Source organism: Choristoneura fumiferana, chromosome Z, assembly GCF_025370935.1.
Source record: "Choristoneura fumiferana chromosome Z, NRCan_CFum_1, whole genome shotgun sequence".
In the NCBI taxonomy this organism is placed as follows: domain Eukaryota; kingdom Metazoa; phylum Arthropoda; class Insecta; order Lepidoptera; family Tortricidae; genus Choristoneura; species Choristoneura fumiferana.
Genome location: NC_133472.1, coordinates 42,289,243 through 42,315,821, shown reverse-complemented (window position 1 = coordinate 42,315,821; position 26,579 = coordinate 42,289,243). Strand labels below are relative to the sequence as shown.

The 26,579-nt window shown below is 38.7% G+C and overlaps 2 protein-coding genes across 2 annotated transcripts in view; one reads left to right on the top strand and one right to left on the bottom strand.

Moving 5' to 3' along the window:
- LOC141437303 (uncharacterized) overlaps positions 1–26,307 on the top strand; it is an 80,261-nt gene extending 53,954 nt beyond the window's left edge. Inside the window, exons 5-11 of the mRNA XM_074100583.1 lie at positions 6,621–6,829; positions 9,119–9,295; positions 9,958–10,137; positions 11,101–11,280; positions 11,864–12,165; positions 12,555–12,745; positions 20,305–26,307. Of these exons, the coding sequence (XP_073956684.1) occupies positions 6,621–6,829; positions 9,119–9,295; positions 9,958–10,137; positions 11,101–11,280; positions 11,864–12,165; positions 12,555–12,745; positions 20,305–20,635 (1,570 nt within the window). The 3' untranslated portion in view covers positions 20,636–26,307. The remainder of the gene's footprint in view (positions 1–6,620; positions 6,830–9,118; positions 9,296–9,957; positions 10,138–11,100; positions 11,281–11,863; positions 12,166–12,554; positions 12,746–20,304) is intronic.
- Positions 15,199–26,579, bottom strand: part of LOC141437343 (proton-transporting V-type ATPase complex assembly regulator TMEM9-like) — an 85,821-nt gene continuing 74,440 nt past the window's right edge. Inside the window, exon 6 of the transcript XR_012452379.1 lies at positions 15,199–15,287. The gene's annotated coding sequence lies outside the window, so the exon portion shown is untranslated. The remainder of the gene's footprint in view (positions 15,288–26,579) is intronic.

Below are 26,579 nucleotides of genomic sequence, written 5' to 3'. Positions count from 1 at the left end.
CAGGTTGCTTCGCACGCTTCCGTCCGCTAACTCACGCGGGTGCGACGTGCTGTTCCAACAGGTTTCAATAGAGCAGAGCCCGGCTTCACGCAGTGCTGCTCTATTAGATGACAAGAAACACTCATGCACCCACGCGACTTAGCGGAGGCTCTAACTAAACTATTAGATTCAGGGTTGAATTGAAATTTCAGGATTTCACTAAACTCCTATGGGTATTTTCACAAATTACACATTGGTGTTCATTCACCTTGCATGAAGAATGCTCGTGGAAAAATTGACCGGGGCGGCTGCCCGGGGCTGGAACAGTCAAGGGCAAAGATATCGACACGGGCAAAGTTGCAAAAATATGTATACACGGCCTTAATGTTAAGTGCATAAAGTCGTGTATACATATTTTTGCAACTTTGCCCGTGCCGATATCTTTGCCCTTGACTGTACTACAAAGCGCCACACGCGCCAGATTAACTTAACCACTTTTTGAACACCCATTTTTATCGATCTAAAGGTAAACTAGACTCAGCGTATTAACTTTTATAGACTTATCTCGTAGAAGTGAGTGTGAATATTCTATTTCAAGGATTATACGAGGTTTATGCCATTATTGTTTCTTCCTATTCGCGATTCTGCACAAAATAAATTCCACACACCTGAATTTGATCACATGCGTAATGCTTCACAGTCATTATTTCTACGCAATCTTGTTTCTTCTTATTCGCGATTCTGCACAATATGAATTCCACACAACTGAATTTAATCACATACGTAATGATATTCAGTCATTATTTCTACGCAATCTTGTTTCTTCCTATTCGCGATTCTGCACAATATGAATTCCACACAACTGAATTTAATCACATGCGTTATACTTCACGATTCTGTAATTATTTTTTTAAAAATCTCATACATAACCGGGAATCGAACCCGGACAAAATTGGGGCGGAGAAAAATTTTTTTTTTTTTTAATTTCAATCGTCCCTGTTTATTATTATTATTTTATTTAGGCTGCTGCTGCCTTCGGGAAGCTTCGTCTCAAGGTGTTCCGTTCACATAACTTAAAGCTCGCGACCATGATAATTTTTACCGCGGGAAAAGCGACTCACGCAGTCTGTTTTTTTTTTATTTATAAACGCGACTAGGAAGAAACAAGATATCATAGAAAATAGATAGAATAAAAGATAAAGATAGTATCGTGAAGTATAACGCATGTGAGTAAATTAAGTTGTGTGGAATTCATATTGTGCAGAATCGCGAATAGGAAGAAACAAGATTGCGTAGAAATAATGACTGTGAATCATTACGTATGTGATTAAATTCAGTTGTGTGGAATTCATATTGTCCAGAATCGCGAATAGGAAGAAACAAGACTGCGTAGAAATAATGACTGTGAAGCATTACGCATGTGATCAAATTCAGCTGTGTGGAATTTATTTTGTGCAGAATCGCGAATAGGAAGGAACAATAATGGCATAAACCTCGTATAATCCCTAATGAACACGACCAAAAAAAGGCATGACTCGCCCGGGGTGCCTCGATAGCTAAGGCCTATACGCTAATATGTAATCTTTTTGAATCGCTACTTCTACTTTCAACTTCCTCTGTATATTGTTTTTTTAAGTAATTATTTTCTTTACAAACTGAACTGCAAAAATAAACTTTGCCATATGCGTGGTCGCGTTTATATACAGTTACTAGCTTTTGCCTTGTTTATTCGGTTATCGCGCGCTGTTCCCTCGGGAAGTGTGCATTTTCCGGGATAAAAAATAGCCTATGTCACTCTCGGGCCCATAAACTATCTCTATGCCAAAAATCACGTCGATCCGTCGCTCCGTTACGGCGCGAAAGACGGACAAACACACAAACATACAAACATACTTTCGCATTTATAATATTAGTATGGATTTAACTTTCTATTCCTCTTTATATCAGCCAGGGAAAATGAATCATAAAAAACGATTATGCAAATAAAGAATTTGAAAGGGAAACTATCACATGTAGACTTTACAAGTTAACGAGTATTTAATGGTCGACCAAAACTTACTTCCTTAACCATAGTTACGATATACGTTCTCGGTAAACCGCATAAGCGTGACTGTGTACCTGTTTATGTTTACATGACAACTTTCGAGCGCTAAACCCATAAAGACCCAACTAAAACTTGTCGCTGTTTTGACCTCACAGCGTTCTAAATACAATGAAGATATATGTGTACAGTCACCAGCATTAATATCTGCCACAGCGGAGCGTGCAAAAATATCTGACACGTCCTTCCGGCCTTAGAAATAGAGTCGTATCAGATATTTATGCACGCTTGTTGTGTCATATATTGGTGCTGGTGACTGTACTTCGTGTGTACGCCTTTATGTTTTAAAACTTACATTTAGTGTTGATGCGATTTTGATGTCACGGAAACGACAGACCTCGCGTAACGCGATGGAGCGCGTCGAAAGCTACATGTTTGGATTCTTGCCGCATTTGTCACCGAAGAAGACACTTTTTTATGATTAACAAGTCTTACCTGCGACTTCGCACGCGTTAACTACTAGGCCGAGCAATTGAAATTAAATTATTCCGGGATTACGCCAAAATAATTGCCGAATTGCTGAATTGCCTAATGTTTCTGACTCTCGCAATCGCAATCAAACGACAGTTTTGTATGCGAAATCTGGCATTTGATTGCGATCGCGAGCGTCAGAAACATTAGGCAATACAGCCTCTGTTCTTGTAAGTGTAAAAGTGACGTATTTAAACAGTAACACCGGAAACGACATCAAATTTCCATGCACGTTTGCGTTCGCATAGAAAGCCATCGAAGCTTCTCTTGCATAATCACTGACGAAGCATGAGGTGGTCAATTACCGTCCGCTATACATCTCCGTTACCGAACGGTATACTCGAACGGTTTCAATGATATGTCACTCCATATCGATAACTGTTCGTGTCTCGGGCGGGGGTTAGGTCGGGTATTGGGTTGTAACGTACGTAATAACATGTTATACGGCTGTTGGAGTGCTGTTTGTATGTCGGTCAGTAGGTGCAGTAAATAAGTGATCACTTTTGTACCTTGTCACTTTAACGTAATGTTTGAAAAGCCATACGAAATCATGTAACGACTCAAAGCGACAAGATACAAAAGTGATGACTTATTTATGACCTTGACTGTACTAGGTACGTCGGTTTGGGAATCGAAAATCGGAGCTGATTTTAGGGTTCTCTAGCTCAAAAGGATAAAGGAACCTTATCGGATCCCTTTGTTATACGTAAGCTCGCCATCCAAAACATTTTTCCCAGGAGCAGCGTGTGGGATATTTAGCTGCTAGAAGCTGCTGCTAGTACTAAGAATACAAACACATAAATATCGTCACTACGTCTAAAAAGCTAGTAGTCCAAGGTCAAAAATCTTACCAATTAATCTTAACTTGATACATGAGCATTTCTAAAAAAGTTTGTACATTTGATTTGCGACTCCGAATTGGGTAAAAATTTGCAGGTAGATAGAGTGAACGATACTGAGTTTAAATAACATAGTCTCCCGAAATGTCCCAATTAATTTGTATGGAAAGTTCCTTTTTTGTTACCGCAAATCCATAGAGTTTTGGTAACAAAACAGTAAATTTCCATACAAACCATTTATTACGAACAATAATAACAAACAGTTATTACGACTCAGTCTCGTTCACTCTACATACCTGCAATTTTTTATCCAAATTGGAGTCTCAAATCAAATGTACAAACTTTTTTAGAAATGCTCACTTAGGGTATTTCGATACTAGAAATCCTATCTTACCTATCCTATCCTACTCATGCCTATTGACGCGAAAGTTTGTGAGGATGGATAGATGTTTGGATACATAACCGCTTGTTAGTCCTACACGCTAAAACGGCTTTACAAATTTGGATGAAATGTGGTGTAACATCATTCTAAAAAAATGAAAAAATCTCGGGTGAAAAACGTTTGTGACCAAACTCCTTCGAAACGGTTTGACCGATTTTTATGAAAACTTTTATGTAGATCTGAGGATAGGATGTAAACTATTTTTCATAATTCTACGCGAACGGAGTCACGGGCAACAGCTAGTATATATATATATATATATAATATATTATATATATATATATATTATATATATATATATATATAATATACATGCATAGCAATAGCATGTATATATATACATATATATATATATATATATATATATATATATATATAGCTGGACGTCTGAAATAGTAAATAGGCTTATTTTATACCTGATATTCCCACTGTTTAGTCATGAATGGCATACGTGTTTTGCATGTAACGTTAATGAATTCCACGGAGAGATTTTTGGGAAGTCCTGAAATTTTTATTCAACTACGTTACTTACTTAGATCTATTTTTTTACACGTGCAAAGTCGCAGGTAAAGGTTAGTATGTTTATGAATAAGTTATAACAATTAACAAACAATATAAATAACGACGTGATATTGTTATGGTTTTAACTGTATAGGTAGAGCAACGAGGTAGAGTCATTCACGATGACGCGTGCCATGGTTCTTTAATGTCTAATTTTGACAAAGTCACGTGTCTTCGTGGATGGCACTAGGTATACCAGAGATTATTGTATATAGACGTTTTTAGTAATAAAAAAACAGGTTATACCTTATTGCTTACTGACGTAGCTCATAATGATTTTCCATCGGGAAAAGTCGGATCTCAACGGCATACGATGGCACTCGAAGTGTCAATCAATATTATATTATATAATTGAGCGGCTTTTTATAGCCATTAATATGGAACTTTAATCAAATGTCAAGATGAAAAATGGAAGGCTGTTACGATTAATACGAGGGTCCCGATAAAATACGACGGAAAATCATTAAGCACTATGGTTAGAAAACTTAACCTGTTGACCTGTTGTATGTTTAGTGCACAGATTTGATATGGGACTTAGTTTACGTCATTTACTGAATATGGACCATCGACTTATCTATACTTTGTTTTTTTTTTTAGCATTAGAGAAAAGTGAGCGATCTTGACGTGTCGTTTTATTGAAAAGCTCTTTTGAAAAATAAGTCACAGCAAATAGTAACAATTAGCAAGGAAATGTGATCATTTAGTTTCATGCTTTTGGTATCATAAGTAATAGTTACTCTTTTTTTAAAAGACGCGTCAAGATTGCTTACTCTTTTTCTAATGCTAAATAAAACGAAGTATATACGGGCACGTTACTACTACCCACATACAAGATCATCTTCTCAAGGTTTTTACCTAGATATACTTCTGTACCTTATTTATAACGTTAAAAGTAATTTTAAATTGCATTGCGAAATGTTCCCTGAACGCCAGCTGCGATTCGACGAATGATTTCTGACACTGCGCATTGTTTTGCGATTGAAAAGCGACGCCATTTTGCAATTTGCGAATTTATCCGTGTGATGTGTATTTATAATAAAATAATAGTAGCTTTTGCCCGCGGCTTCGCCCGCGCGGAATTCGGTTATCGCGCGCTGTTCCCTCAGGAACTGTGCATTTTTCTGGGATAAAAAGTAGCCTATAAGTATCACTTTCGGGCCCATAAACTATCTCTATGCTAAAAATCACGTCGAAACGGAGCGACGGATCGAAAGACGGACAAACATTACAAACACACAAACATACAAACATACACAAAGTGCACACACACACGCATTTATAGTATTAATAGTATATATAATATAGTATGGAGTACGATAACATATTTTCAGTGCTATAATGAAACAAGTAGAGAACATTTAAAATCATTAAAAAAAAAATTTCATGATGTCAGTCAGAACGTCGGTTCCTAGATTACTGCTGGAAAATTGCAGCTCAATTGGCTGGAAAACTGGGTAGTTAATAATATTACAGCTGTAATTTACTACTAAGTATTCTACTCATAGATTCTATTCGTATTTCAAGTTTAGAAGATCGTTTTGAAAATCAAATCTTACCTACAATACTTACCTAAGTGTTAATATAATTGCTCTACATTTTAAATATGAGTGACTACCTAGTAGAAAATATCTCTAATTTTGTTGCAGTATTTTGAATGGTATGTATGGATGTAGAATGATAAGTATTTTAGGAATTGCACAATGTAGGTACGATGACGTCATACAACACGACGACCATAATAGAAAGTCCATATTAAATTTCATTTATCTTGGAAGAGATGGAATGCAAACTTCGTTTGTTCGTATCTTCCTTTTTTTTTACAGATATTGGTTTTTAAGTTATTCGTTTTATTTCCCAGTTTTATACCACGTTTAATTATTTAAACGAAAATTGGTTTTCCATGCATACTCCTTATTACCAGGTGTGGCAGGAAACTCCAACCATGCCTTTCACACCTGAAACTGACTTATTGTAATTTGAACTTCAAACTCTATCATAAATGACATAAAGTTTGATGTTCATATATAAAAAAAATTAGGTACTTGGGCGTTAGAAGGATATGCCGACACTAAGCCGACACTATTGGTGACCGTTCATCCGCTATAACTTTAATCTATCGCCGAAGTTAAGCAAACTACAGCGCGGTCAGAACTCGGATGGGTGACCGCTACGATAACTTTTTGTTTTTTTCGCATAAAAAAAGTAAAAGACTAATATTTTCTTACAGAAGCGACAGCAGCAGTCAGTATTGGATGGGCGCAGTGCGGGATCCCCAGGACCCTAACAACTGGAAGTGGGTGAACGGGAATGACGTCACAGTTTCGTTCTGGAACGCGCCGGGAGGGGGCGAGGGGTGTGCGCGCTTCGACGGCAGCAAGGGGTGGCTGTGGGCAGACACCGAATGTGAAGCAAAACTTAACTACATATGCCAGCATCGTAAGTATTTAAGGAGCTTCGGAGCAAAATGCACAAAACGCAAAAGGTAACCAAAGGCAAAATCTACAATAGGTACGCATATTGTACAAAAAGCATTTTGTGAAACAAGCGAGGAGTATATTAACCATTGCCTACCTGGATTTATAAAGATCATAGATCAACAATTTTGAACAGCACCGGCTCTACCTTTTTGTACAAATTGCACGTTTTGCGTATTGTACATTTTGCGAGTAGTGTGACCTTTACAATTTGTATACGCCTTTGCGAATATACTTATGAACATTCCGCGTGTTTCACAATATGCGTTATGTACATTTTGCGTTTTGTACATTTTGCTCCGAAACGTTTGCTGGAGGCGCTGGAGCCAGTGCGTCATTCTGTACAGAGTACAGAGTAGAGTACAGAGTACTGCCCCACTAGTGGCATTCTCTTTGGTATTTACTCTGTGGATGTCGGCTCTGAGTGGGCCACTAGTGCTTATACACTAGTCGTTTATATATGACTGTCATATGCGAGTATATTGAATCGAATAGTAACTAAGTATTATGTAATCTCTGCTGAAGCGATCTGCGAATATGCATTACGTTATTTTTGTGTGCATAGCGAATTGTTATGTATTATAAGTGTTCACTAATTGATAATAAAAAAAATACGCAAACTTTATGACAATTTGACAAAACGATACGATGCCTCTAATCCAGGGTTTCTCAAAGTGGGGTACGCGAACCCCTAGGGGTTCGCGACAAGGTTTACGTAATGGTGGCTGCAAGACTGGCAAGATGATTAAAATTGGTTTTTGGAGTATTTTTGTATTTTTTATTTCAACTCCAAATTTGTTACTTATTTGTTTGATATTTGTTGTTGTTTGTTTCAGTTTGTATTTTCGTTGGCAAGACGATTCATAGATTCTTACCTATATTTGCTACCTTTTATTGAAATAAATAATATACATTATATTATCATGATGATTAAAATTAAAATAAACTTAGTTTCTCCAACAGCCAGTTTTATTACTTTCTTTGGTGGGGGGGGGGGTAGGGGTTCGCTGTCGTCTAGAAACTTTAACAGGGGTACGTGGAGCCATAAGTTTGAGAAACCCTGCTCTAATCAAGCAATAGCGCTTTGTTTTGTTCCATGTAATGTTACGACATCCTTTTCTTATTTATGAGTTTTGTTTCAATTAGGGTTTCTTGAGAGGCGAAATATCGCTAGATGGCGTGAGTGTGAGGCCCGTTAGACAATGTCTTGCAATGATTGGCTAAAGACATCACAATACTAACGCCATCTTTTGCCTGTTAAGAAACCCTCGTTTCGGTCAGTGACGAATGCGGTTATTTTTTGCAAGCAGATTTTTTAGCGATGGTGCTTAGACATGTTTTATCGAAATATATATATCGATATCGATTTTTGAGATATTGAACTTTGAAGTGACAATGTCGGGGGTTTTCCAACTTTTTGTTGGTTAGGTTATTGAATTTTGCGGCTGTAAGGACCTAAAGACCTGAGGCCTTATTGCCTAACGTTTACGGCCTCTGTGCCATGTTAATTTAGTAGTCTGTATCAGGGATGTTACGGAGCTTCGGTTCCGTTTCCGTTAAGTCAGAACTTCCGTTTTATATTAAACATCCGTTTTGGTTCCGGTTCCGTTACTTTTGTAACGGAAGTTCTATCGGATGTAAATGCTTAGCGCGGCGACTGGACATGAGCGGCATACAAAGGGCTAATTATGTAACGTTTCTTACACTCGCGATAACAATCAATTGACAGTTTTTGTATGCGAAAACTATGATTTGATTGTGATCGCGAGTGTCAGAAACTTTACGCAATAAACCCGCATAGTAGACCTATCTTTAACATCTCGTCCGCCTATCACTCAGACTCCGATTCTGGTTCCGGCTCCGTTTTCGGTTCCGATTCCGTTTCAGGTTCCGGTAAACTAAATTGAAAACATCTGGTTTCGCTTTCGGTTCCGATAAAACCACATCCGCGGGTACTGCCTTTTCGCAACGTAACGTTTGGCAGCCTGTTTCATTTCGCAACTTTTTTTGTCGCAAACTCTAAAACTGTAAATATTTCAAGGTTAATAAACAGGCCATCGTGTAGAACCCTTTAGGTTAGGTTAGGTTAGTTTTATAAAAATCCTGAAATATTTACAGTTTCAGAAATATTAAACAGTTGGGAAATGAAAAGTTGCGGAATGAAACAGGTTGCCAAACGTTATTCGCCGAAATATTAGTAAACCCCACATCCGTTACATCCCTGGTCTGTATCTATCTTTGTCGTTCTCAGAGCCGAAGGCGTGCGGGCGTCCCGAGCAGCCCCCGAACTCGACGATGACGACAGAGAGCTTCGAGGTTGGCGCGGCAGTGCAGTACAGCTGCGACCCTGGGCATCTCCTGGTCGGACCGACCGTGCGGACGTGCCTGGACACCGGGTTCTACACGGAGTTCCCGCCTGTGTGCAAACGTAAGTAAACCCTTTGTCTCACAAGAAGCCCTGTAAGATGGTCTTTGAGGTCGTTCAAGTATTGCATAAGCAGAAGGAAATTTTAGTAGGTAGCTTTCGATTCTGCCTCTCCCTTGACAGCAAAAGTACCTTAGCAAAGTTCAATCAACCCCACAACACACAATGGTAAAATGTCCGATTTTGGTTATGGTTATGTTCTTGAAGACTAGAAAAAGAAGAAAACTTAAGAACCTTAAAATATTTTTCGTATTTTAATTCATTATTCAGAATAGTTCTTATCCTGCTTAAGTAATATTATAAAGGCGAAAGTTTGTATATGTAGATGGATGTTAGGATGTTTGTTACTCTTTCACGCCAAAACTACTGAACGGATTTGCATGAAATTTGGTATAGGTACAGGTAATGTATACCCTGGCTACTTTTATCCCGAACTAATAAATGGTGCCAGTGGGATCATACAAGTTTTAAACTACATACTTATTTTGCGCGAGCGAAGCCGCGGGCAAAAGCTAGTATTCATATAATGAGCGTTTTATTTTATTCATATTGCTGACGTAATCACTATCCAGACGCCTCTTTCTGACCCAATCTCATAAAAAAGCTAATACCTACCTGAATAACCTTTTTAAACTTCTATAAAAAAATTGCTTCTGTCCCTTCAGGCATTGAATGCGGCTTCCCGGCGGAGATCGTCCACGGCACGTACGACTTACTGAACGGATCCGTGTCGTACCTGTCGCACGTGCAGTACGCATGCGAGGGGGGGTACGAGATGGTGGGTCGCTCGCGGCTCGTCTGCGACATCGATGAGCGGTGGAACGGGCCGCCGCCACGGTGCGATGGTACGTCAGAAGAATAATATCTAGATAAGATTTGGGTCCATGTCGGCTCGCATTCTTATTGAAAGTCCGATATTTTATTTGTCAGAATGATCGTTTGTCATAACACTTTTTTCGTCGAATCGAATCCAATAATTGTTCAGAATTGTTATAAAACAAACCTAACGTATAGTTTTCTATAGGATGACCGTTTAAAAATTTCAGAAAAATGTAAGGTTTCAGTGGGAAAAAAAGTATGACAAACGACAAAAATTACGGTATCACTAGCGAAGAGTATGCGAACTTTGGCGCTCCCATAAGATATAAAGATTCTATCTATCTATCTCAAGACTAGGCTGGGTTTACGCAAAAGATGTACGAGGAGTGTGTTGTTCATCTTGGGGATTTAATGTGTATTCAAATATGTACTTATATCAATACAATACAATACAAATATTCTTTATTGCACACCATAAATCAGTACAAAAAAACTTATAATATACACTTAGATTCAGGGTAAACTGAACAAGAATTTATGGTTATGTCAAGCAAAAATTGGTGGCGGAAACAGAAACAGAAAACAAGAACGAACAAAAAATCAATAATATTTATACAATACCTACATATACTACTAACATAAAATAGCAATATAAATTGTTAAAAAAGGCCGTAATGGGAGAAAAGGATGAGAAATTAGGAAATAAAATAAATAAACACAGAAAGACTGAGGACAGAGATAAGAAGGCAGTGTCAAGAAGTGAGCCTTGACGAGATTTTTGAAAAAAGGAAGAGATATATATCTAAGAGGATATCTATCTATTTAAGTATGTTTATCCGTTGCTACTACTCATAACCATAACACATGCATACTTTATGGGACTAGGTCAATTGGTGTCAAGTGCTCCGTGGTATTTATTTATTGATTTATTAGACTTTCTGTGCTATTTCGTAACGTTGCAATAAATTATAATTTATCTTTACCTCCAGTGGTGCAATGCGAGACGCCAGCGCAGCCCGCCAACGGGCAAGTGTCTCTGTCGCACAACGCGTCCATATTCGGTGCGGTGGCGGAGTACGCATGCGCACCGGGGTACCGCCTGGTGGGCGCGCGACGGGCCTCCTGCCTCGCCAGTGGACTTTGGGACAAGCCCCAGCCCAAGTGCCAAGGTACAGTGATACCAAGAACCATGTATACCATGTATTCATGGTCCTTGGTGATACTATATATGTCAAACTTATACCGACCACACCAAACCGCTACCTACTCAGTGATACCACCACAAACGCCACAAATTGCTAACTATTCAAAGTGATACCTCCACAAACGCCACAAATCGCTAACTACTTAGTGATAATACCACCTTAAACGCCGCAAATTGCTAACTACTTAGAGTGATACCACCAAAAACGCCGTAATTCGCTAACTTATAACAGTGATACTGCCTTAAATGCCGCAAATCGCAAACTACTAGGTGTGATACCACCACATATACCGCAAAACGCTAACTAGGTACTTACAGTGACTACATAAAGTGACACCCGGAGGTGATACCACCACAACAAACGCACCGCACAAAGTACATAATAATCTTACACAAACTATACGTATACCTTATACGTAATACGTATAAGTAATACTAGAGCAAGCTTGTCTAGACTACAATACAGCTCTCGTCAGGCAAAAGTAACGCACTTACAATCTTACATACCTTTACTCGCATTAAATTAACAGAATCTCATAACTTTACAGCGGAGGAGCGGTCAACAACAACCACTACAACCCCTCCCCCGCCTCCACCTACCACCCCCCGTTTACTCACAACCACCCCCCGCGCAGTCACTACTACAGTCCGTGTTCTTCCCACCCGCCCGCGCGCCTCACCCCGTCCCTCTCCGACGCCATTCGTGGCGCCCGAGCCGACGCGCCGACCGCGCCCGAAGACCACCGAACGGCCAACGACGAGATATGAGACCAAAGTTACAGATGCGCAGGAGTCGCCGACGAGCCACGTGCCGCATATCATTGTGGCTAGCCATCCCAGGGAGAACCAGGTATTTACTAGCAATTACTTTATTAACCAACTTGAAAAAAGGAGGAGGTTCATGTTCCAATGTTTCGCAGGTGGTAGGACCTTGTGCAAGGTCCGCCCGGATTGCTACCACCATCTTGCTCGCTAATCCTGCCGTGAAATAGCAGTGCTTGCATTGTTGTGTTTTGCCGTGGAGAGCAAGACAGCCAGTGAAATTACTGGCACTTGAGGTATCCCATCTTAACATGTTTATGACAATTCTGAACAATTAGGTATTGAATTCAGAGAAAAAGGAGTTATAATAACAAACGATCATTCTGACCAACATTACATACGGGCTTTTAATAAATATGCGAGCCGATATGGATCCAATTTAAACAGGTTTAGCGTTAATGTCTTGTCCGTGTCTAGATCCTGGGCTCCGGAAACAACATCCGTGCGGAGCAAACCCCGCGAGTCAACGTGCCTCAGTCAGTAGACGGCGAGCGGCGAGAGCCAACGGGCGCGCGACTGAACCTCGGCGCGGTCGTGGCGCTGGGGGCCTTCGGAGCTGTCGTATTCCTCGTGGCCATCGTCACCACCATCGTTATACTTGTCAGGAGGTAAGTCTCCCGTCAGTCAAACAGTTTTTTTCGAACGGGCTGTTGCTGCCAGTCTCAGGGGGTTTTACAGCTTGCTGGACAGAGGGGCTGCCAGACGCCGCTCAGCAAGTGGTAGTTTAGCTTAGCATGCTAAAGGGTGGTCCTATTGAGCTAACGGACTTGGACGCTGAAGCTCCGCGTCTACTGCATTGGAATCGAAGCGTACGGAGCGGACGGATTTGTTGCTTTGTATAGATTTCTATGTCGCGGAAATGTTATTTATGTAACCTTTTTGTTTTTCCTTTTTGTACAATAAAGAGCAACAAATCCGTCCGCTCCGTACAGCTCGATTCCGATGCAGTGGACGCGCATCATAAGGGAGAATTTCGCAAGCAATCGGAATTTCAGCCCATCAGTCCATCCTTACAAACTATTAAAACTCTTCGAAGTCGCTATAATCTTGAGAGCGTTTTCAAATTATCCGATCCGATATCGGTTTCGGTATAAAACAACAAGAATTATTTGGAGCCGAAAGGGCTGACAGTGCACCAATGGGGAGACCGAGGAGTGTGACAGAGGAGAGCAGTGGCGTCTATTTTTGGGAACTTATTAACTGCTAGCGAGCTCGCATTAGTGCGCGTTTGATAGCTCGAGACTTGAATTTAAAATAGGGTTCTGTAGCCATTACGAAAAAATTAAGTAATATTTTTCTAAGGATTTCGTATTTTATACGGAATCTTCCAAGTTTAGGTATATTTTATACCTTAGGCTGCTATTTACTCATAAACTACTAATAATTCTCAAGAAAACTTAGCCGTTATAGTTTTCCTTGAATGTTTGATATACTGACTACCATCCTGAATTTTTTCAAATTTTTCCACCCACCGGTTTAGATTTTAGAGGGGGGGGGGCGCTCGATTTTAATAACAATTTGCACTTTAAAGTTGAATATTTCGCAAAAAAATCACTGAATCGAAAAAATGGTTTCAAAAGACCCAACACTATAGGGTTGGATGAGAAAAAAAATCACCCCCACCTTATGGGAGGTACCCTAAAAAAAATTGTTTTTGAATTTTTAATTGTACTATTTTATCGGCATAGTTTACCTATATATTCGTGCAAAATAACCGCTTTCTAGCATTGATAGTCCCTGAGCAAAGTCGCCGACGGACAGACAGTCAGACAGACAGACATGGCGAAACTATAAGGGTTCCGTTTTTGCCATTTTGGCTCCGGAACCCTAAAAACGCGCGCCATTGCGAGCTCGCTACCGGTTAATAGGTTCTTTAAATCGACGTTCTCACTACTCCTCTGTTACAACTCTCCTACGGAACCACAGCTCTGATTTTTAAGAAAAAAGCGAATACAAAAAAGAGAACGATGATAGCAGGTATCAACAATTTAAAATAGATAATACATTATTTTAAACTGAGGAAAAATTGTGCTGAATCTGAAATATGAGTATAATAGAGTTCAAAATGCTATTTCCAAGAGGGTTCCATCAATTGTCACATAGGTACAAACTTGTCAAGGTATAGTAGATATAGTTTGTTCAGCAGCAGCTTGTATGAAAATTAATGAGCAGTTTTTTTTCCTTCTCTTATTTTCGTCTCTCTTGCTTCTGTTTGTGACTATCAGCCCCGTTTAGGAAGGCATTTCTCACCCTGACATAAAGGCTAACCTTACTCTCTACTAACTTAACTATACTACACAAATTAAACGTTAAATTAGACGACAATATTCAGTTATTTTTTACACTATAATACCTACACATGTATTTATCATTGAAATGCTGAATGCGCTGAAAAATTCCACATACTGTTTTACGGTATAGATGTCGCTAGCGTCACTGCTTAAGTGGCTAAATAAGAAACAAACAAGCTGAGATATGTGGTGCATAGGGGAAATTCGTGTCTGTGCCGTTGACCAACAGTGGTGTAGCGGTATAGCACGCGGTACGGAATACCGAGGACCTGGGTTCGATTCCCAGTGTTGGTCTTATTTTTCTGGATTTTCTGTGCATCTATATTTCAGTTTGTATTTTCAATTTAGGTTTTACGGAATGACCGTAAAAGTAAAAAATTGGAATTGGAATAAAAAAATACAAAAAGATTCCAAAAAACCAATCGTAGGTATGTACTTGTTTTTCAGAATTAGCACATTTTGGGTTCTTCTTAAATACTTCGAATCATTATAGCTCTATCGATTTCCGAAGAAAAAAGCGTCCCTATTTTGTTAGGTACTTTTTTTATAGTTTTTGAACAATGGGGACATTTTATTTCATCGTCAAAATCCATGCTCATTGCTGAGCAAAAAAACCCACAATTACCTACCTAATTCTGAAAAAAAAAGTAAAGACTAACACTTGAAATTTAACAAAACCCTCTCTTACGCAATGGATCACAATTCACGAATTAAAGACCTGCCCCCTTATTCATAAACGACAATCAAACCTATTTTAGTTAAAATGCCCTTATCTGTCACTTCGACATTTGTATTTGTTAGAAAGGGACAAAGCATTTGTTAGTTAACATAGGCTTGTTAAGTTTTATGAATAAGGGGGCTAGTGATCGTACTAAGTGGGAGGCCATCCAATACAACGTCTTCTGTAATCACCACTTGAGAAATTTGCTCCCCGACGGCACTGGGGAGCTACTACGAAATACGAAAATCGAAGTTCGTACCGTTCCGTCCCTCTCACTCTCGTATTAAATAATATTAGCGTCAGCGGGACGGCAAGATACGAAGTTTGAATTTTACGCTTCGTATAGAGCCTGTTCTTCGATGTGGCTGCAAACGCCCCCTATACTCGAGTCCTAAATAAGGCGAACTAGATTGACAACTGAAAATGTTACCAGACATAGCAAAAAAAAGGCATAGGAATATTGTCGATACAAATTTGTCGATATAACCTTGTGTAGACGCGGAATGAAAATGTTTGTCACTTTTGGACTTTATTTTCATAGCTTGAAAACGACTAAAAGGATAACAACAAATAATATATAACGTAACGAAAATTTCACAGTAACGGAAATAGTTCCAAGCAAGCCGATGGTAGTTAAGTCGAATAACATATATGAAATGTCAATAAAACAAAATGGTGGATGGCGTCCTTACCGATGTTCAATATTTTTTTCAAAAACTCTCAAATAAAAGATTTCTTCTATTATTTCGTAGTAAGTTCTTTTCTAACATCGATATTAAGTTTTTTTTATATCGATATTACAGCACTGTTATAACTGTGGCAACATTTGTGTGTCAACTGTCAAGTTGGTTCGCCTGGTTCTGGACTCGAGTATAGTTCATCTTCTTCGATGTGGCAAGTTGGGTAACTGGGTGTATGCGCAGCGGTGGCCGGGCGCCGCCGGCGCCAGCGCCGCGATGGGGCGCACTACTGGCGCTGCCGTTCCCGGACCAGCAAGTGGGAAGGCGGGAGTTGGCACGCGCGCCCCGCCACGCCCACCGCGCCGGCCGGTTCAGCAATCCGTTATAGGAGGTATACGGGGTTCGGAGGAAAAACTATAGGTGTCGCTTTCCGTGAACATTCACTGAGATAATAGGAGGCCATGCTCATCCGTAAAGTATGTCTTCTTCGCTGAACATCAGGCGTGATTGCAGTCAAAATGGCTTAATTATAATAAAAAAAATGGCACACCAGTTTTGACCATTTTGGTCTCAACCTCTTTGTCACGTATTGCTGTGAAAATTGCAATTATTGTTGCTGTATCACAAACTGCCTGACCCCCCCCCCCTCCTAAATGTGTGATGTACTTAATTTATGACCCCTACTAGTTCGAGAGGGGTCCGGTTTTAAAATCACGTCTGAAATTATCACTGCGAATCTGAATTTCGAATGAAATACGTAGTTAAAAATATTTCGGTTACATTCCCATAATGTTGGTTAGGGCGGAATTAACCGTTAGGCAAAGAAAGCCATAGGGGCCCCGCGCGCGCAAAAAGGAAATTGAAAATCCTGATCCTGATTGATGGGTCTGAGAAAAAGGCTCTTGACGGACCGACGGAAGTACGGAACCCTAAAGCGAACAAAACAGTGGCCTGGCCTGGTTTACCTGTTTTCCATTTTTTTATAGAGGGTAGTTTAAAGGTATCGTTTCGAATCGGTAGGCATTTTATAGTGTTTGGGCGTTTTTAAAAGAAGGGTACGTTTTATTTATTTATTTAATTTTGGAAAAAGTATGTTTTTTTTCGTACTCAGAATCAAGAGCACAATCGATTCCGATCGCTTAAAAAATGTCCCCATTTTTTCATACAAAATTTTACGAGTCAGTTTTGTCACGCCCATACTGTGTATGAAAAAAACGGCGAAAAACTGTCATTTTTTGGGGACAATTTAAACTATCGGAATCGATTGTGCTCTTGATTCTAAATAGGAAAAGAAAAAGCCATATATTATTACAGATAAAAAAAAAGTTACTCTTTTTTTTTTAACGCCCGTTTACCCGATTACAAAGAAACATAACTTAATTGCACAAAATTTAACAGAGACGATAATCATGACATCAACAGATAGATAACTAGGTAAAGAGAAAGATTTGTTTCTTAATGAAAATCACACATTACATTTCAGACATGTCAAAAATATAAGGGATTTACAAAAAATCGTCAAGAAAAAATAATTACAATAAAAAACGTGATCGACATAAAACAACATCAATTAAAATAACAACAAAAGCATGTCAATAACTGATACAAAACTAAATTCACCCACGCCAAGTTTTCCAATCAAACGTGAATCAAACAAACCAGAAACAAAAACAAATCAAACTTAACGTATAAGCGACATCTACAGATTTTCCGACCGGCAGTCAATACCGAACGTAGAGCATTCGATAAATTGACAGATAAACCGTCAAATTATTGTTGTTTACATTTGGTCCTATGAGCGGGCGCTAGAAGCGAAAGTCCTAAATATGAGGACTGCAATCTACCAATGGATTTTAGTTCAGATTGGCTCAAAAATAAGGATCTCTTCTTTAAAGTTAAAAGGAAATCGATAGAGTACATTTTTGAACAGTTTTAACCATGATTCCAGCTTTGTCAGAAAAAAAATGTGAATTACGTCAAAGCTAGCTCCAAATGGGTTTACAATAAGAAAAAATGAGAAGAAATGAAAAAAAAACTAAAAAGTGGTCCAGAAAGATCCATAGGGCCTGACACATGTCGCCGGTACGGTGCCGTCTACGGTGTCACGGCGCGGCGCCGTCAAACGGCGTCGTGCCGAAACACGGTGCCGCGTACGGTGCCGTACACGGCGCCGCGAACGGCGTCGTACCACGGCGCGGTGCCGTGTACGACGCCGTGCACGGTGCATCGCTTGGTAGTTTAACTAGTTTACGTTTTGCTGCTGAACGCATAACACGCAAGTACAACCATCGGTTCAAATATACAAAACAATTGTCGTTTTAAATATATACAAGTATACAGTTTTTGCCTTGACATGGACAAGAAAAACGTATTCTCCTGCTCCTACTGCTAAGACGACGAATGAAGAAAAACAGAAACGAACATATTGGGTGAATCCATACATGTCTTTAATGAACCATGATGGAGAGATTTTTATGCACTATTTACTTGCGTGTTATGCGTTCAGCAGCAAAACGTAAACTAGTTAAACTACCAAGCGATGCACCGTGCACGGCGTCGTACACGGCACCGCGCCGTGGTACGACGCCGTTCGCGGCGCCGTGTACGGCACCGTACGCGGCACCGTGTTTCGGCACGACGCCGTTTGACGGCGCCGCGCCGTGACACCGTAGACGGCACCGTACCGGCGACATGTGTCCAGGCCCATAATGAGTATCATAAAGCTTTTCTTAAAACCGAATTCCATTAGTGGATTAAAGGCACACATAAACACATAGCACGACGTAATCTTGTTTATGTGTAGTTCCTAAGGTCCTCAAATTTTCCATACCCTGCTGCGAACGCCCGCTCTATATTTTGTTTGCGTCTGCCTCAACAGGCGCGGCACAGAGGGACAAGGACACTAAGCACGTCTAGCACAGGCCGATACTCATTTAGTCGACACACTTTCTTACCATCCCCATAGGAAAGTGACAAACCGACAAATGAGATACGGCGTAGGTACGCTAGCCGTCTCAAGCGTGTGAGGTTGACATGGTGGCTGATAAAGACAAACAGAAGACAAGTTTTTTTTTTGTATCGTGAGCGTCACTCCAGCAGGTCCCTAGCGTTTCGTTTTTCTAGGTTTATCGCATCCGCTTAATGCTTGCTAACTATAGGTAAAGCAGCCAACATGTCATACCGCTGCACGCCAGACAAGCACCGCGCACCTGGCATTTTGAAAAACACATGACGTACAGCTCACTTAACCCGCCATTTTTATACAAAATGACAGCTCACTTCACTCGCCATTTACAAAATGACAGCTCAGTTCACCCGTGTCATTTTTATACAAAATGGCACCTCATATCTTCCGCCACTTTATACAAAATACACTAATCGCACTCTCACCAGTCGTTTTTATACAAAATGACAGCTCATTTCACCGTCATTTTTATACAAAATGGCAGCTCACATCACTGCATCACTTAGCACAAACTTTTATCGGCACTGATACAACGTAGGATTATTAGTCCCAGTTTTGACACATTCTTACGAGTAAATGTTTTCTTATTAAAACAAGAAACTTACTCAGAAGCTGAAAATTAAAAAGACGATTAAGATTTACATGCTATCTAACTATGAGAACAGTGAAGATGAAGGAACATTACTGAAGAAAACACGGACACAAATATTTGTGTTTTTTCTGAGTACCTAATACCACTGCCACTACTTAGTTTTATATCATAGCCAGCACATGGAAAGCCTTAATTTTTGCAGATCCAGACCAGAACACAATTTTAAAAACTGTATATAAAACTCATCGTAACTCGTATTGTACTCGTTATATTATTTTCTCCACATTGCTTTTATTTTATTTATCCAGTGACATATTGATCAAACTTCGATGAAGAAACTCGTTGGAGAATGGAATTTAATTGTTTCATATCTACGTTTATTTATTCTCTAAGCACTGCTAGTTTGACGCATATATAATGGTTTGCAGGTAACAAAAGTACAAAAGGTACAGTAGGTCAAGAAATCGCTACCAACTTCGAAATAAAATCTAATAACTAGGTCTTGCAGAATATTTTATTGTATTGACTAGAGAAAAAAAAAGTTACTTAACTACTTAACCGAATTGATAACGTCCTTTTTTGAAGTCTCCTTTGATTGCGGTTGTAGCGATTACTTTGCCTACTTTATGATGTCTTGGTTTGGTTTGGATATTAAAGCAGCACAACAGTATTTTACATTTCTCCCCACAATCAAGTATCTTGATGAAAAGGGTGCAGGGGCTGGTTTTACCCCTTCTTCCCATCAACAGTAATGTACGGTCACGATCTTTAATGTGTAATTCATTTTGCATAAATATCCTTTGAATTGTCAGAGAGATGACAGATGTATCTTGAGTGGGTCCCAAATTACTTAAAAATCGTGACTGTACCCAACTTGTGTCTCAAGAGCATTGATCCTAAAAACCCTTGTAATTCCAGGAAGCACCATGACGGTAAACGTTACCGCCACCACGTGTCCCCGGACTGCAACACGGTCGCCTCCCTGGACTCTTCGTCTTCAGAATCCCGCTCAGGCCTGAACAGGTACTACCGGCAGGCTTGGGAGGAACTCCACGAGGCCACAGGTGCGAAGGGTAGGAGGAACGACCGTGAAGCGCCGAAGGATGGCTCGGAGCTCGTCGTATCGGACGTGTACCCAGCCCCGAGAGACAAGAGACGACACCACCACCATCACCACCACCGCCAACCGAGGCACCCCGATTGGCACTCACCGCATCGGCCACAGCATAATCATAAACCTAGGTACTAGGGCATACGACGTATGCTGAGTCTGTTATAGCTCTTTTGACGGCCAAAAAATCGTAGTACCATGTAGTACGGAAAGACAGTTGAAATCAGCGCCGCTTCAGTTCAAAGCGGATTTTGTAAGTGTTACATAACGGTGTACAATATCATCACTAATATACTTTTAATAGCTTGTACTTACCACAAAATCGATATCTAATTTTATTTTATGACATGACTAGGTCAGTATTTATATTTCACTAGAGATTTTATATTTTTAATTAAATGTTACGTTGTGGAGCTTATGGCTCGTCTACGGAGGTTCTTAACGCTGCGTGTTTTGATTAGAAGCGATTAACCACGCGATTAACCAACGTTACAAGTTAAGTAAACACATAGAAGCTTGTAAAAAAGGAGATAAGTATTTATTGTGTTGTATATTTGAAAACCGAATCTGCTGCCTGAATATGCTGTATATTGTATTCCAATCCAATTTATGACAAGCGTAAACAAAGACGCCATTAACCCTACCGTAGACATTTAGTAATGTGAAAACCTAGAACCTAATGCAGAATAATTAATCTGCTAAGTAAATCGATTATTAATTGAATAGATCAACGTATTTATGTCTATTTTATTATTTACAATACTAGATTTAATTCCAAAGACTGTTTATTCAATTCTAAAAGCAGTAACTATTTTTTAATTTGAAGGAAAGTAAATAAAAGTAATTAATCGATTTTTAAAATGTCAAATTTTCCACCATCTCTACGCCAGTCTATGCTACTAGAGATTATAACACATGTTTCAATCAAGAAATAACGTCAGAATTTTGACGATGATTTTTCAAATGAAAAATAAATATTGAAATCAAGTGAATTATGGTGAAAAGAGTGATTAGACATCTAGTGTAAAGACACGAATTACAGTTAAATGTCTTATTGATTCGATCCAGTGGGTGTTTATACAAGAATTTTGATGAAATCGGTTTGTTTACACTTTTAATAAATTGGATAGGCATGACGTATAGTAAAAATCTATAAAACTTTGACTGAACTGGTTGAATTTAATGGGTAGGTAGAGCTTTTAACTTGAACGCTGGCATTAATTTTTTGGCTGTCAAACTTCTATAACGAGACTGTCAAGGACTTTGAACAAAGCTGGCCGGCGTTAACTGTACTGCACTTTATTTTGGTACTGTCAGCGAAATAAGAGTATACATGCAAATATTTTTCAGAGCATTGGCTAAGTACTTGTGTAGGTATCTTAGTTTTTTTTTCTATTTCAAGACACACTGCGACATGGTCCCATGTCTCTTGCGACTGTCCTTCATTTTCATAAAAATCTGCAATTATGACCTCTATATATTTAATAGAATTCAATAATTGTCTGTTTATTTATTTATATACGACTGATACTGAACTATACTATACTCAGATTTTAAAATAAGCTCACCGTGTTTTTTTCGATAGCTAAACTCCAAGATAATCTCTTTTCAGCTCTATACTTTTTATATACTTATAAATAATATATAGTTAATTTTTTTACCTAGTTACAATGTTGAAAAAATTAAAAAATTTAGGTAGAATCATGATAATAAAATAATAATAACCAAATGAGTTCAATATAGTTGGGCCAGCTTAGTTCGAAGTCCGATCGCGAACCAAATAGCTGTTTAAACAATTGTTATTTGTTAATTAATGCTTAGATCATAAATTAATAGCATAGCCGTACTGGAGATCTGTTGACTTATATTAAGGTACTCATGTATTAGTTCAATCAAAGAAAGCAGTTAGAAACTGAGAATTGATCGCCCATTTAGGGCGTACACTAGATGGCGCGGGTGCAGGTAAAATCCGCACGTGACGCGTGCAGCACAAAACAGATAGGTTACAGAAATCAATCTACATACAAAGTGCGCTCGAGCAACGCACACATAGATACTGTTCACAGACACGATATCTCGGAACGATTGGGACCAGTGCGAGCGCGAGTGCCGTACGCTTGAGACACGCGTCTGTGAACTTTTTTGTGCAACAATGGAGAATGCGTATTAATTACACTTTAAAATATAATAATCGGTCATTTCACCAATGTCGAAATCGTCGCAAGATATTTTCTGTGACGAATTTGTAATATAACAATGACAAACATTAAAATATTTTAGTTTAGTATTATTAATTTATATTTCCATTCTTCCCGTTTCATTCTCAACAATAAATCCAACAACTACTTAGATCTATACGAGTGCCACTACCACAATAGTTTTTTGTGCATAACCCTAGAGCGACCGCCGAGCGTAGGTATGAACAGTAAGTAGATACATGAGATAGACTTCTGTGCTTATCTGTTTTGTGCGCGCAGTTAGCGTTGCTCCTAGTATTCAATAGACGTCCACCCGCTCCGTGCAAACCGCGTCAGTGATCGTAGGCCTTTATTAGTTTCACCTGTGTAAGTAGCAATGGCGAAGCGTCCATAGAGCCCAAAAAACATTGCCCAATATTTGGGCGTTCTAAAAAAAGTGTACCCTGTCTTTTTTTTTTTATTTAGGAAAAAAAGTTTTTTTTTCCTACTCAGAATCAAGAGCACAATCGATTCCGATCGTTAAAAAATGTCCACATTTTTTCATACAAAATATTATGAGTCAGTTTTGTCACGCCAATACTGAGTGTATGAAAAAAACGTCGCAAAACTGTCATTTTTTTTTGGGGACTTTTTTAACTATCGGAATCGATTGTGCTTTTGATTCTGAGTAGGAAAAACCATATTAAGGGTAACTTACACTTTTTTTTTAAATGCCCATTTACGAAATACATGATTTATGAAAGATTTATGCGATCTTTGCTGCGGCTTTACCACGAAAATATCTGACGCTACGCCACTATAGGTACAACAATGAACATAAAAGTTGCTAATCGATTTTGTCCACTTCCAATAGGGTTTCTGAGGTCAGTTGGCGCTAGCATTGTGTAGTCCGTTTGATTACTTTGACATTTCCGTCACGTTTGCGATTGTTTAAAACTCAATGAGAAAACCGCAAGCAAAAACTGTACAGTAGAGTTCTTAAACTTCGAAGCAAAAACATGTGAACACGACTCTATTGTTAACGGCGTAGAAGCGTGTTCCGATATTCAGACAGAACTCAACTGTACCTACGTCAAACGGACCTCAAGAAACCCCCATTGTCCGATTTATTTAAAATTGCATGTATACGTTAATCGTATGATATGTAATAGTTAGTATCGTTATATATTTTATTTGCGTGAGGTAGATTCTACCTATATACAGGAATGAAAGTTTTAACCTTTTCGACGCCAACGACATATATACGCACCGCAGGTCCCACGCCGACGACCTATATATACGTCAAATACTTCAATGCAAAAGCAACGTTCGTTCAATTGTGCTAAAGTTCAATTTTAGTCATTGCAATATAGAAGTCTAACGTATGGGTGATGTCTTTTGTATTTGACGTGACGGCGAAAAGGTTAACCTATATACCTACGTATATACAGGAATGAAAGTTTTAACCTATATACGTAAAATACTGTTTTATTTAATCGCATTAGTAACCCGACGTCCACTTGGATTATTCATGGATACTTTTTGATTGGACTAAATCGGCACTAGATGTAATTTGATGTACGTATGAGACTGCCGTACAAAAATCAATCTGATTTACTAACATGTTATTATTCCCTCGAGAGAACGTTTTAATGATTCGCTCAAGTCGCAAGATGCACTATCGAATTTATAATCGTTTATTTAATATTTATTTATAACACGACTTGTTTACTGGTTACTTATTTTATGGATCTTAATTGGATTTCATTAAAAGTTGTAGTTTACATAAATTACGGTTTCAGCGAAGGCTAGTTGGCGCAAGTATCATGGCATGACAACTTTGACATTTGTGTCACCGAGCTAAACCCTTAGTGAGCCGTTAAAATAGAACATGTAAGATTCCATAAAACATCCAGTTGTTTCCCTAACGCTACCTATATAGCTAACTATGATTACCTTGATCTTTTCTTATGATTCAATAGATCTTACATATTTCATTAGTCTAGTTTAGTCCGTAAGCAGTTATCCAGTGCTGTAAATAGCCTAGATTAAGTAAGACAAGATTAATGTCAATCACTGTTAATTGTTCCGTTTTAAGGCGCGGCCACATGCAAATCGCTCGACGCTCGTTTCCAGTGTCAAATCTGGTCACGTGACATATAGCGATAAAGCCGAAAATGTTTGAGCTTTATCGCTGAAAAAGAAACCTCTTAAGAAATCAGCTTCCAAGACCAAGATCATTCTTGCAAGCAGCCATCTTGTCGCTGCTACTCGACGTGGCGACTTGACGCTACTTTTTTTGAGTCGCGGGAAATTCAAAATCACATTCAAAATGGGGTCACGTGACCAGATTTATCGCTGCGAACGAGTGACGTGCGACTGCATGTGGCCGCACCCTTAGTTTATTTCTACTATTGTTAGTCCTTGAATCTCCATTGGACTCGTAATTAAATGTTGATTAATTATTTTGGAAATTTTACAGGTTTTTTTAGTGTTTTAAATGTTCGATTTTAAAATAAAATAAAATTAATGACACACTTTTCACCACTCAATATTTTTATGTATGGTACAAAATAATATTAATACTTTGTTGATTCGACTAAAGCTGAACAGTAGTAGTACAAGACTCGTACTATTAATTTGAAAAAAAAAAAACAATTTGTATGAAAATGTGCCATTATACGGGCAGACATGAAGAAAATCATTTGCTGATGTGTAATAATTTATTACTGTGTGCGAATAGTGTTATTTGTAAATAATTTAGCAGAATATGCGAGGGAATTGATAGCAATAAGAACGCATGCATATCTTATATAATAAGGCCTTTTATATATATAGATATGTATTTTTTTTTCGGGGATCTCAGAAACATTTTGTATGTGGGGGTTTTTCGGGGATGACAAATCGATCTAGCTTGGTCTTATCTCTGGGAAAACGCTTATTATCGAGTTTTAGCCCGATCAAAGCGCCCAGGTACTTCTATTTGTGCAAGTAAAAGAGGCCTGGCTTATCTTTATTTTTTTATTTAATAGGGTATACTAGGCAAAGCTCTGTGCAGGGGGCGACACTAGCCAAACCGCCATCACGTCAGTTCTCTTTATATTTTGTCGCCATGACAGATCATGACCAAAGAGTATTAGTACCTATAGAAATGATGATATTAATTAGTAACAAACTATGAAGCAAAATAACATGATATGTATATCGATAAAAACGATAGAGCTATATTTCCAAAATAAGAATTATGATATTCCTATGGACATTTAAGATACTTACTCAATAAACTGTTTAACGGTTTGTGCTAGTGCTACACTATGACTATGGCAGCAGAGAATTGCAGTAATATTCCCTATTGTTAACGTACAATATTTTGTGTTAATATTTCTACTGCAGACTCTTTATTTATTTTGTTTTTACTTCGTTAGCTGTTCAATAAATAAATACACTTCACACTCATAGGCAGGAACTTGTGCGTGACGTGACACGGCCGTACGGGTTTCAAAATCTTTGGAACCTATTTGCAAGCAATTCCCTCGTTAGCTATACGTAAGACTTTTAACTTTAATGTTCATATTTAAGAGAAATGTCCAAAATTGTATCGAGTATTTTAGTATTAAAATTTTTGTGATAATCCGAGTGTGTTTGATTACAATTAATCTCCACTTTGGCTGCATTTACACCAGAGAGTGTTGCGAGAAATGTGTTCGTCATAATCATAATAGTAAGTATATTGTATTCCGATCCAATTTATGAAAAGTGTAAACAAAGACGCCATTTATCCGACCACAGACATTCAATGATGTGAAAACCTAGAACCTATTGCAAAATAATTAATTGAATAGATCAAAGTATTTTTGTCTATTTTATTATTTACAATACTAGCTTTTATTCCAAAGACTGTTTAT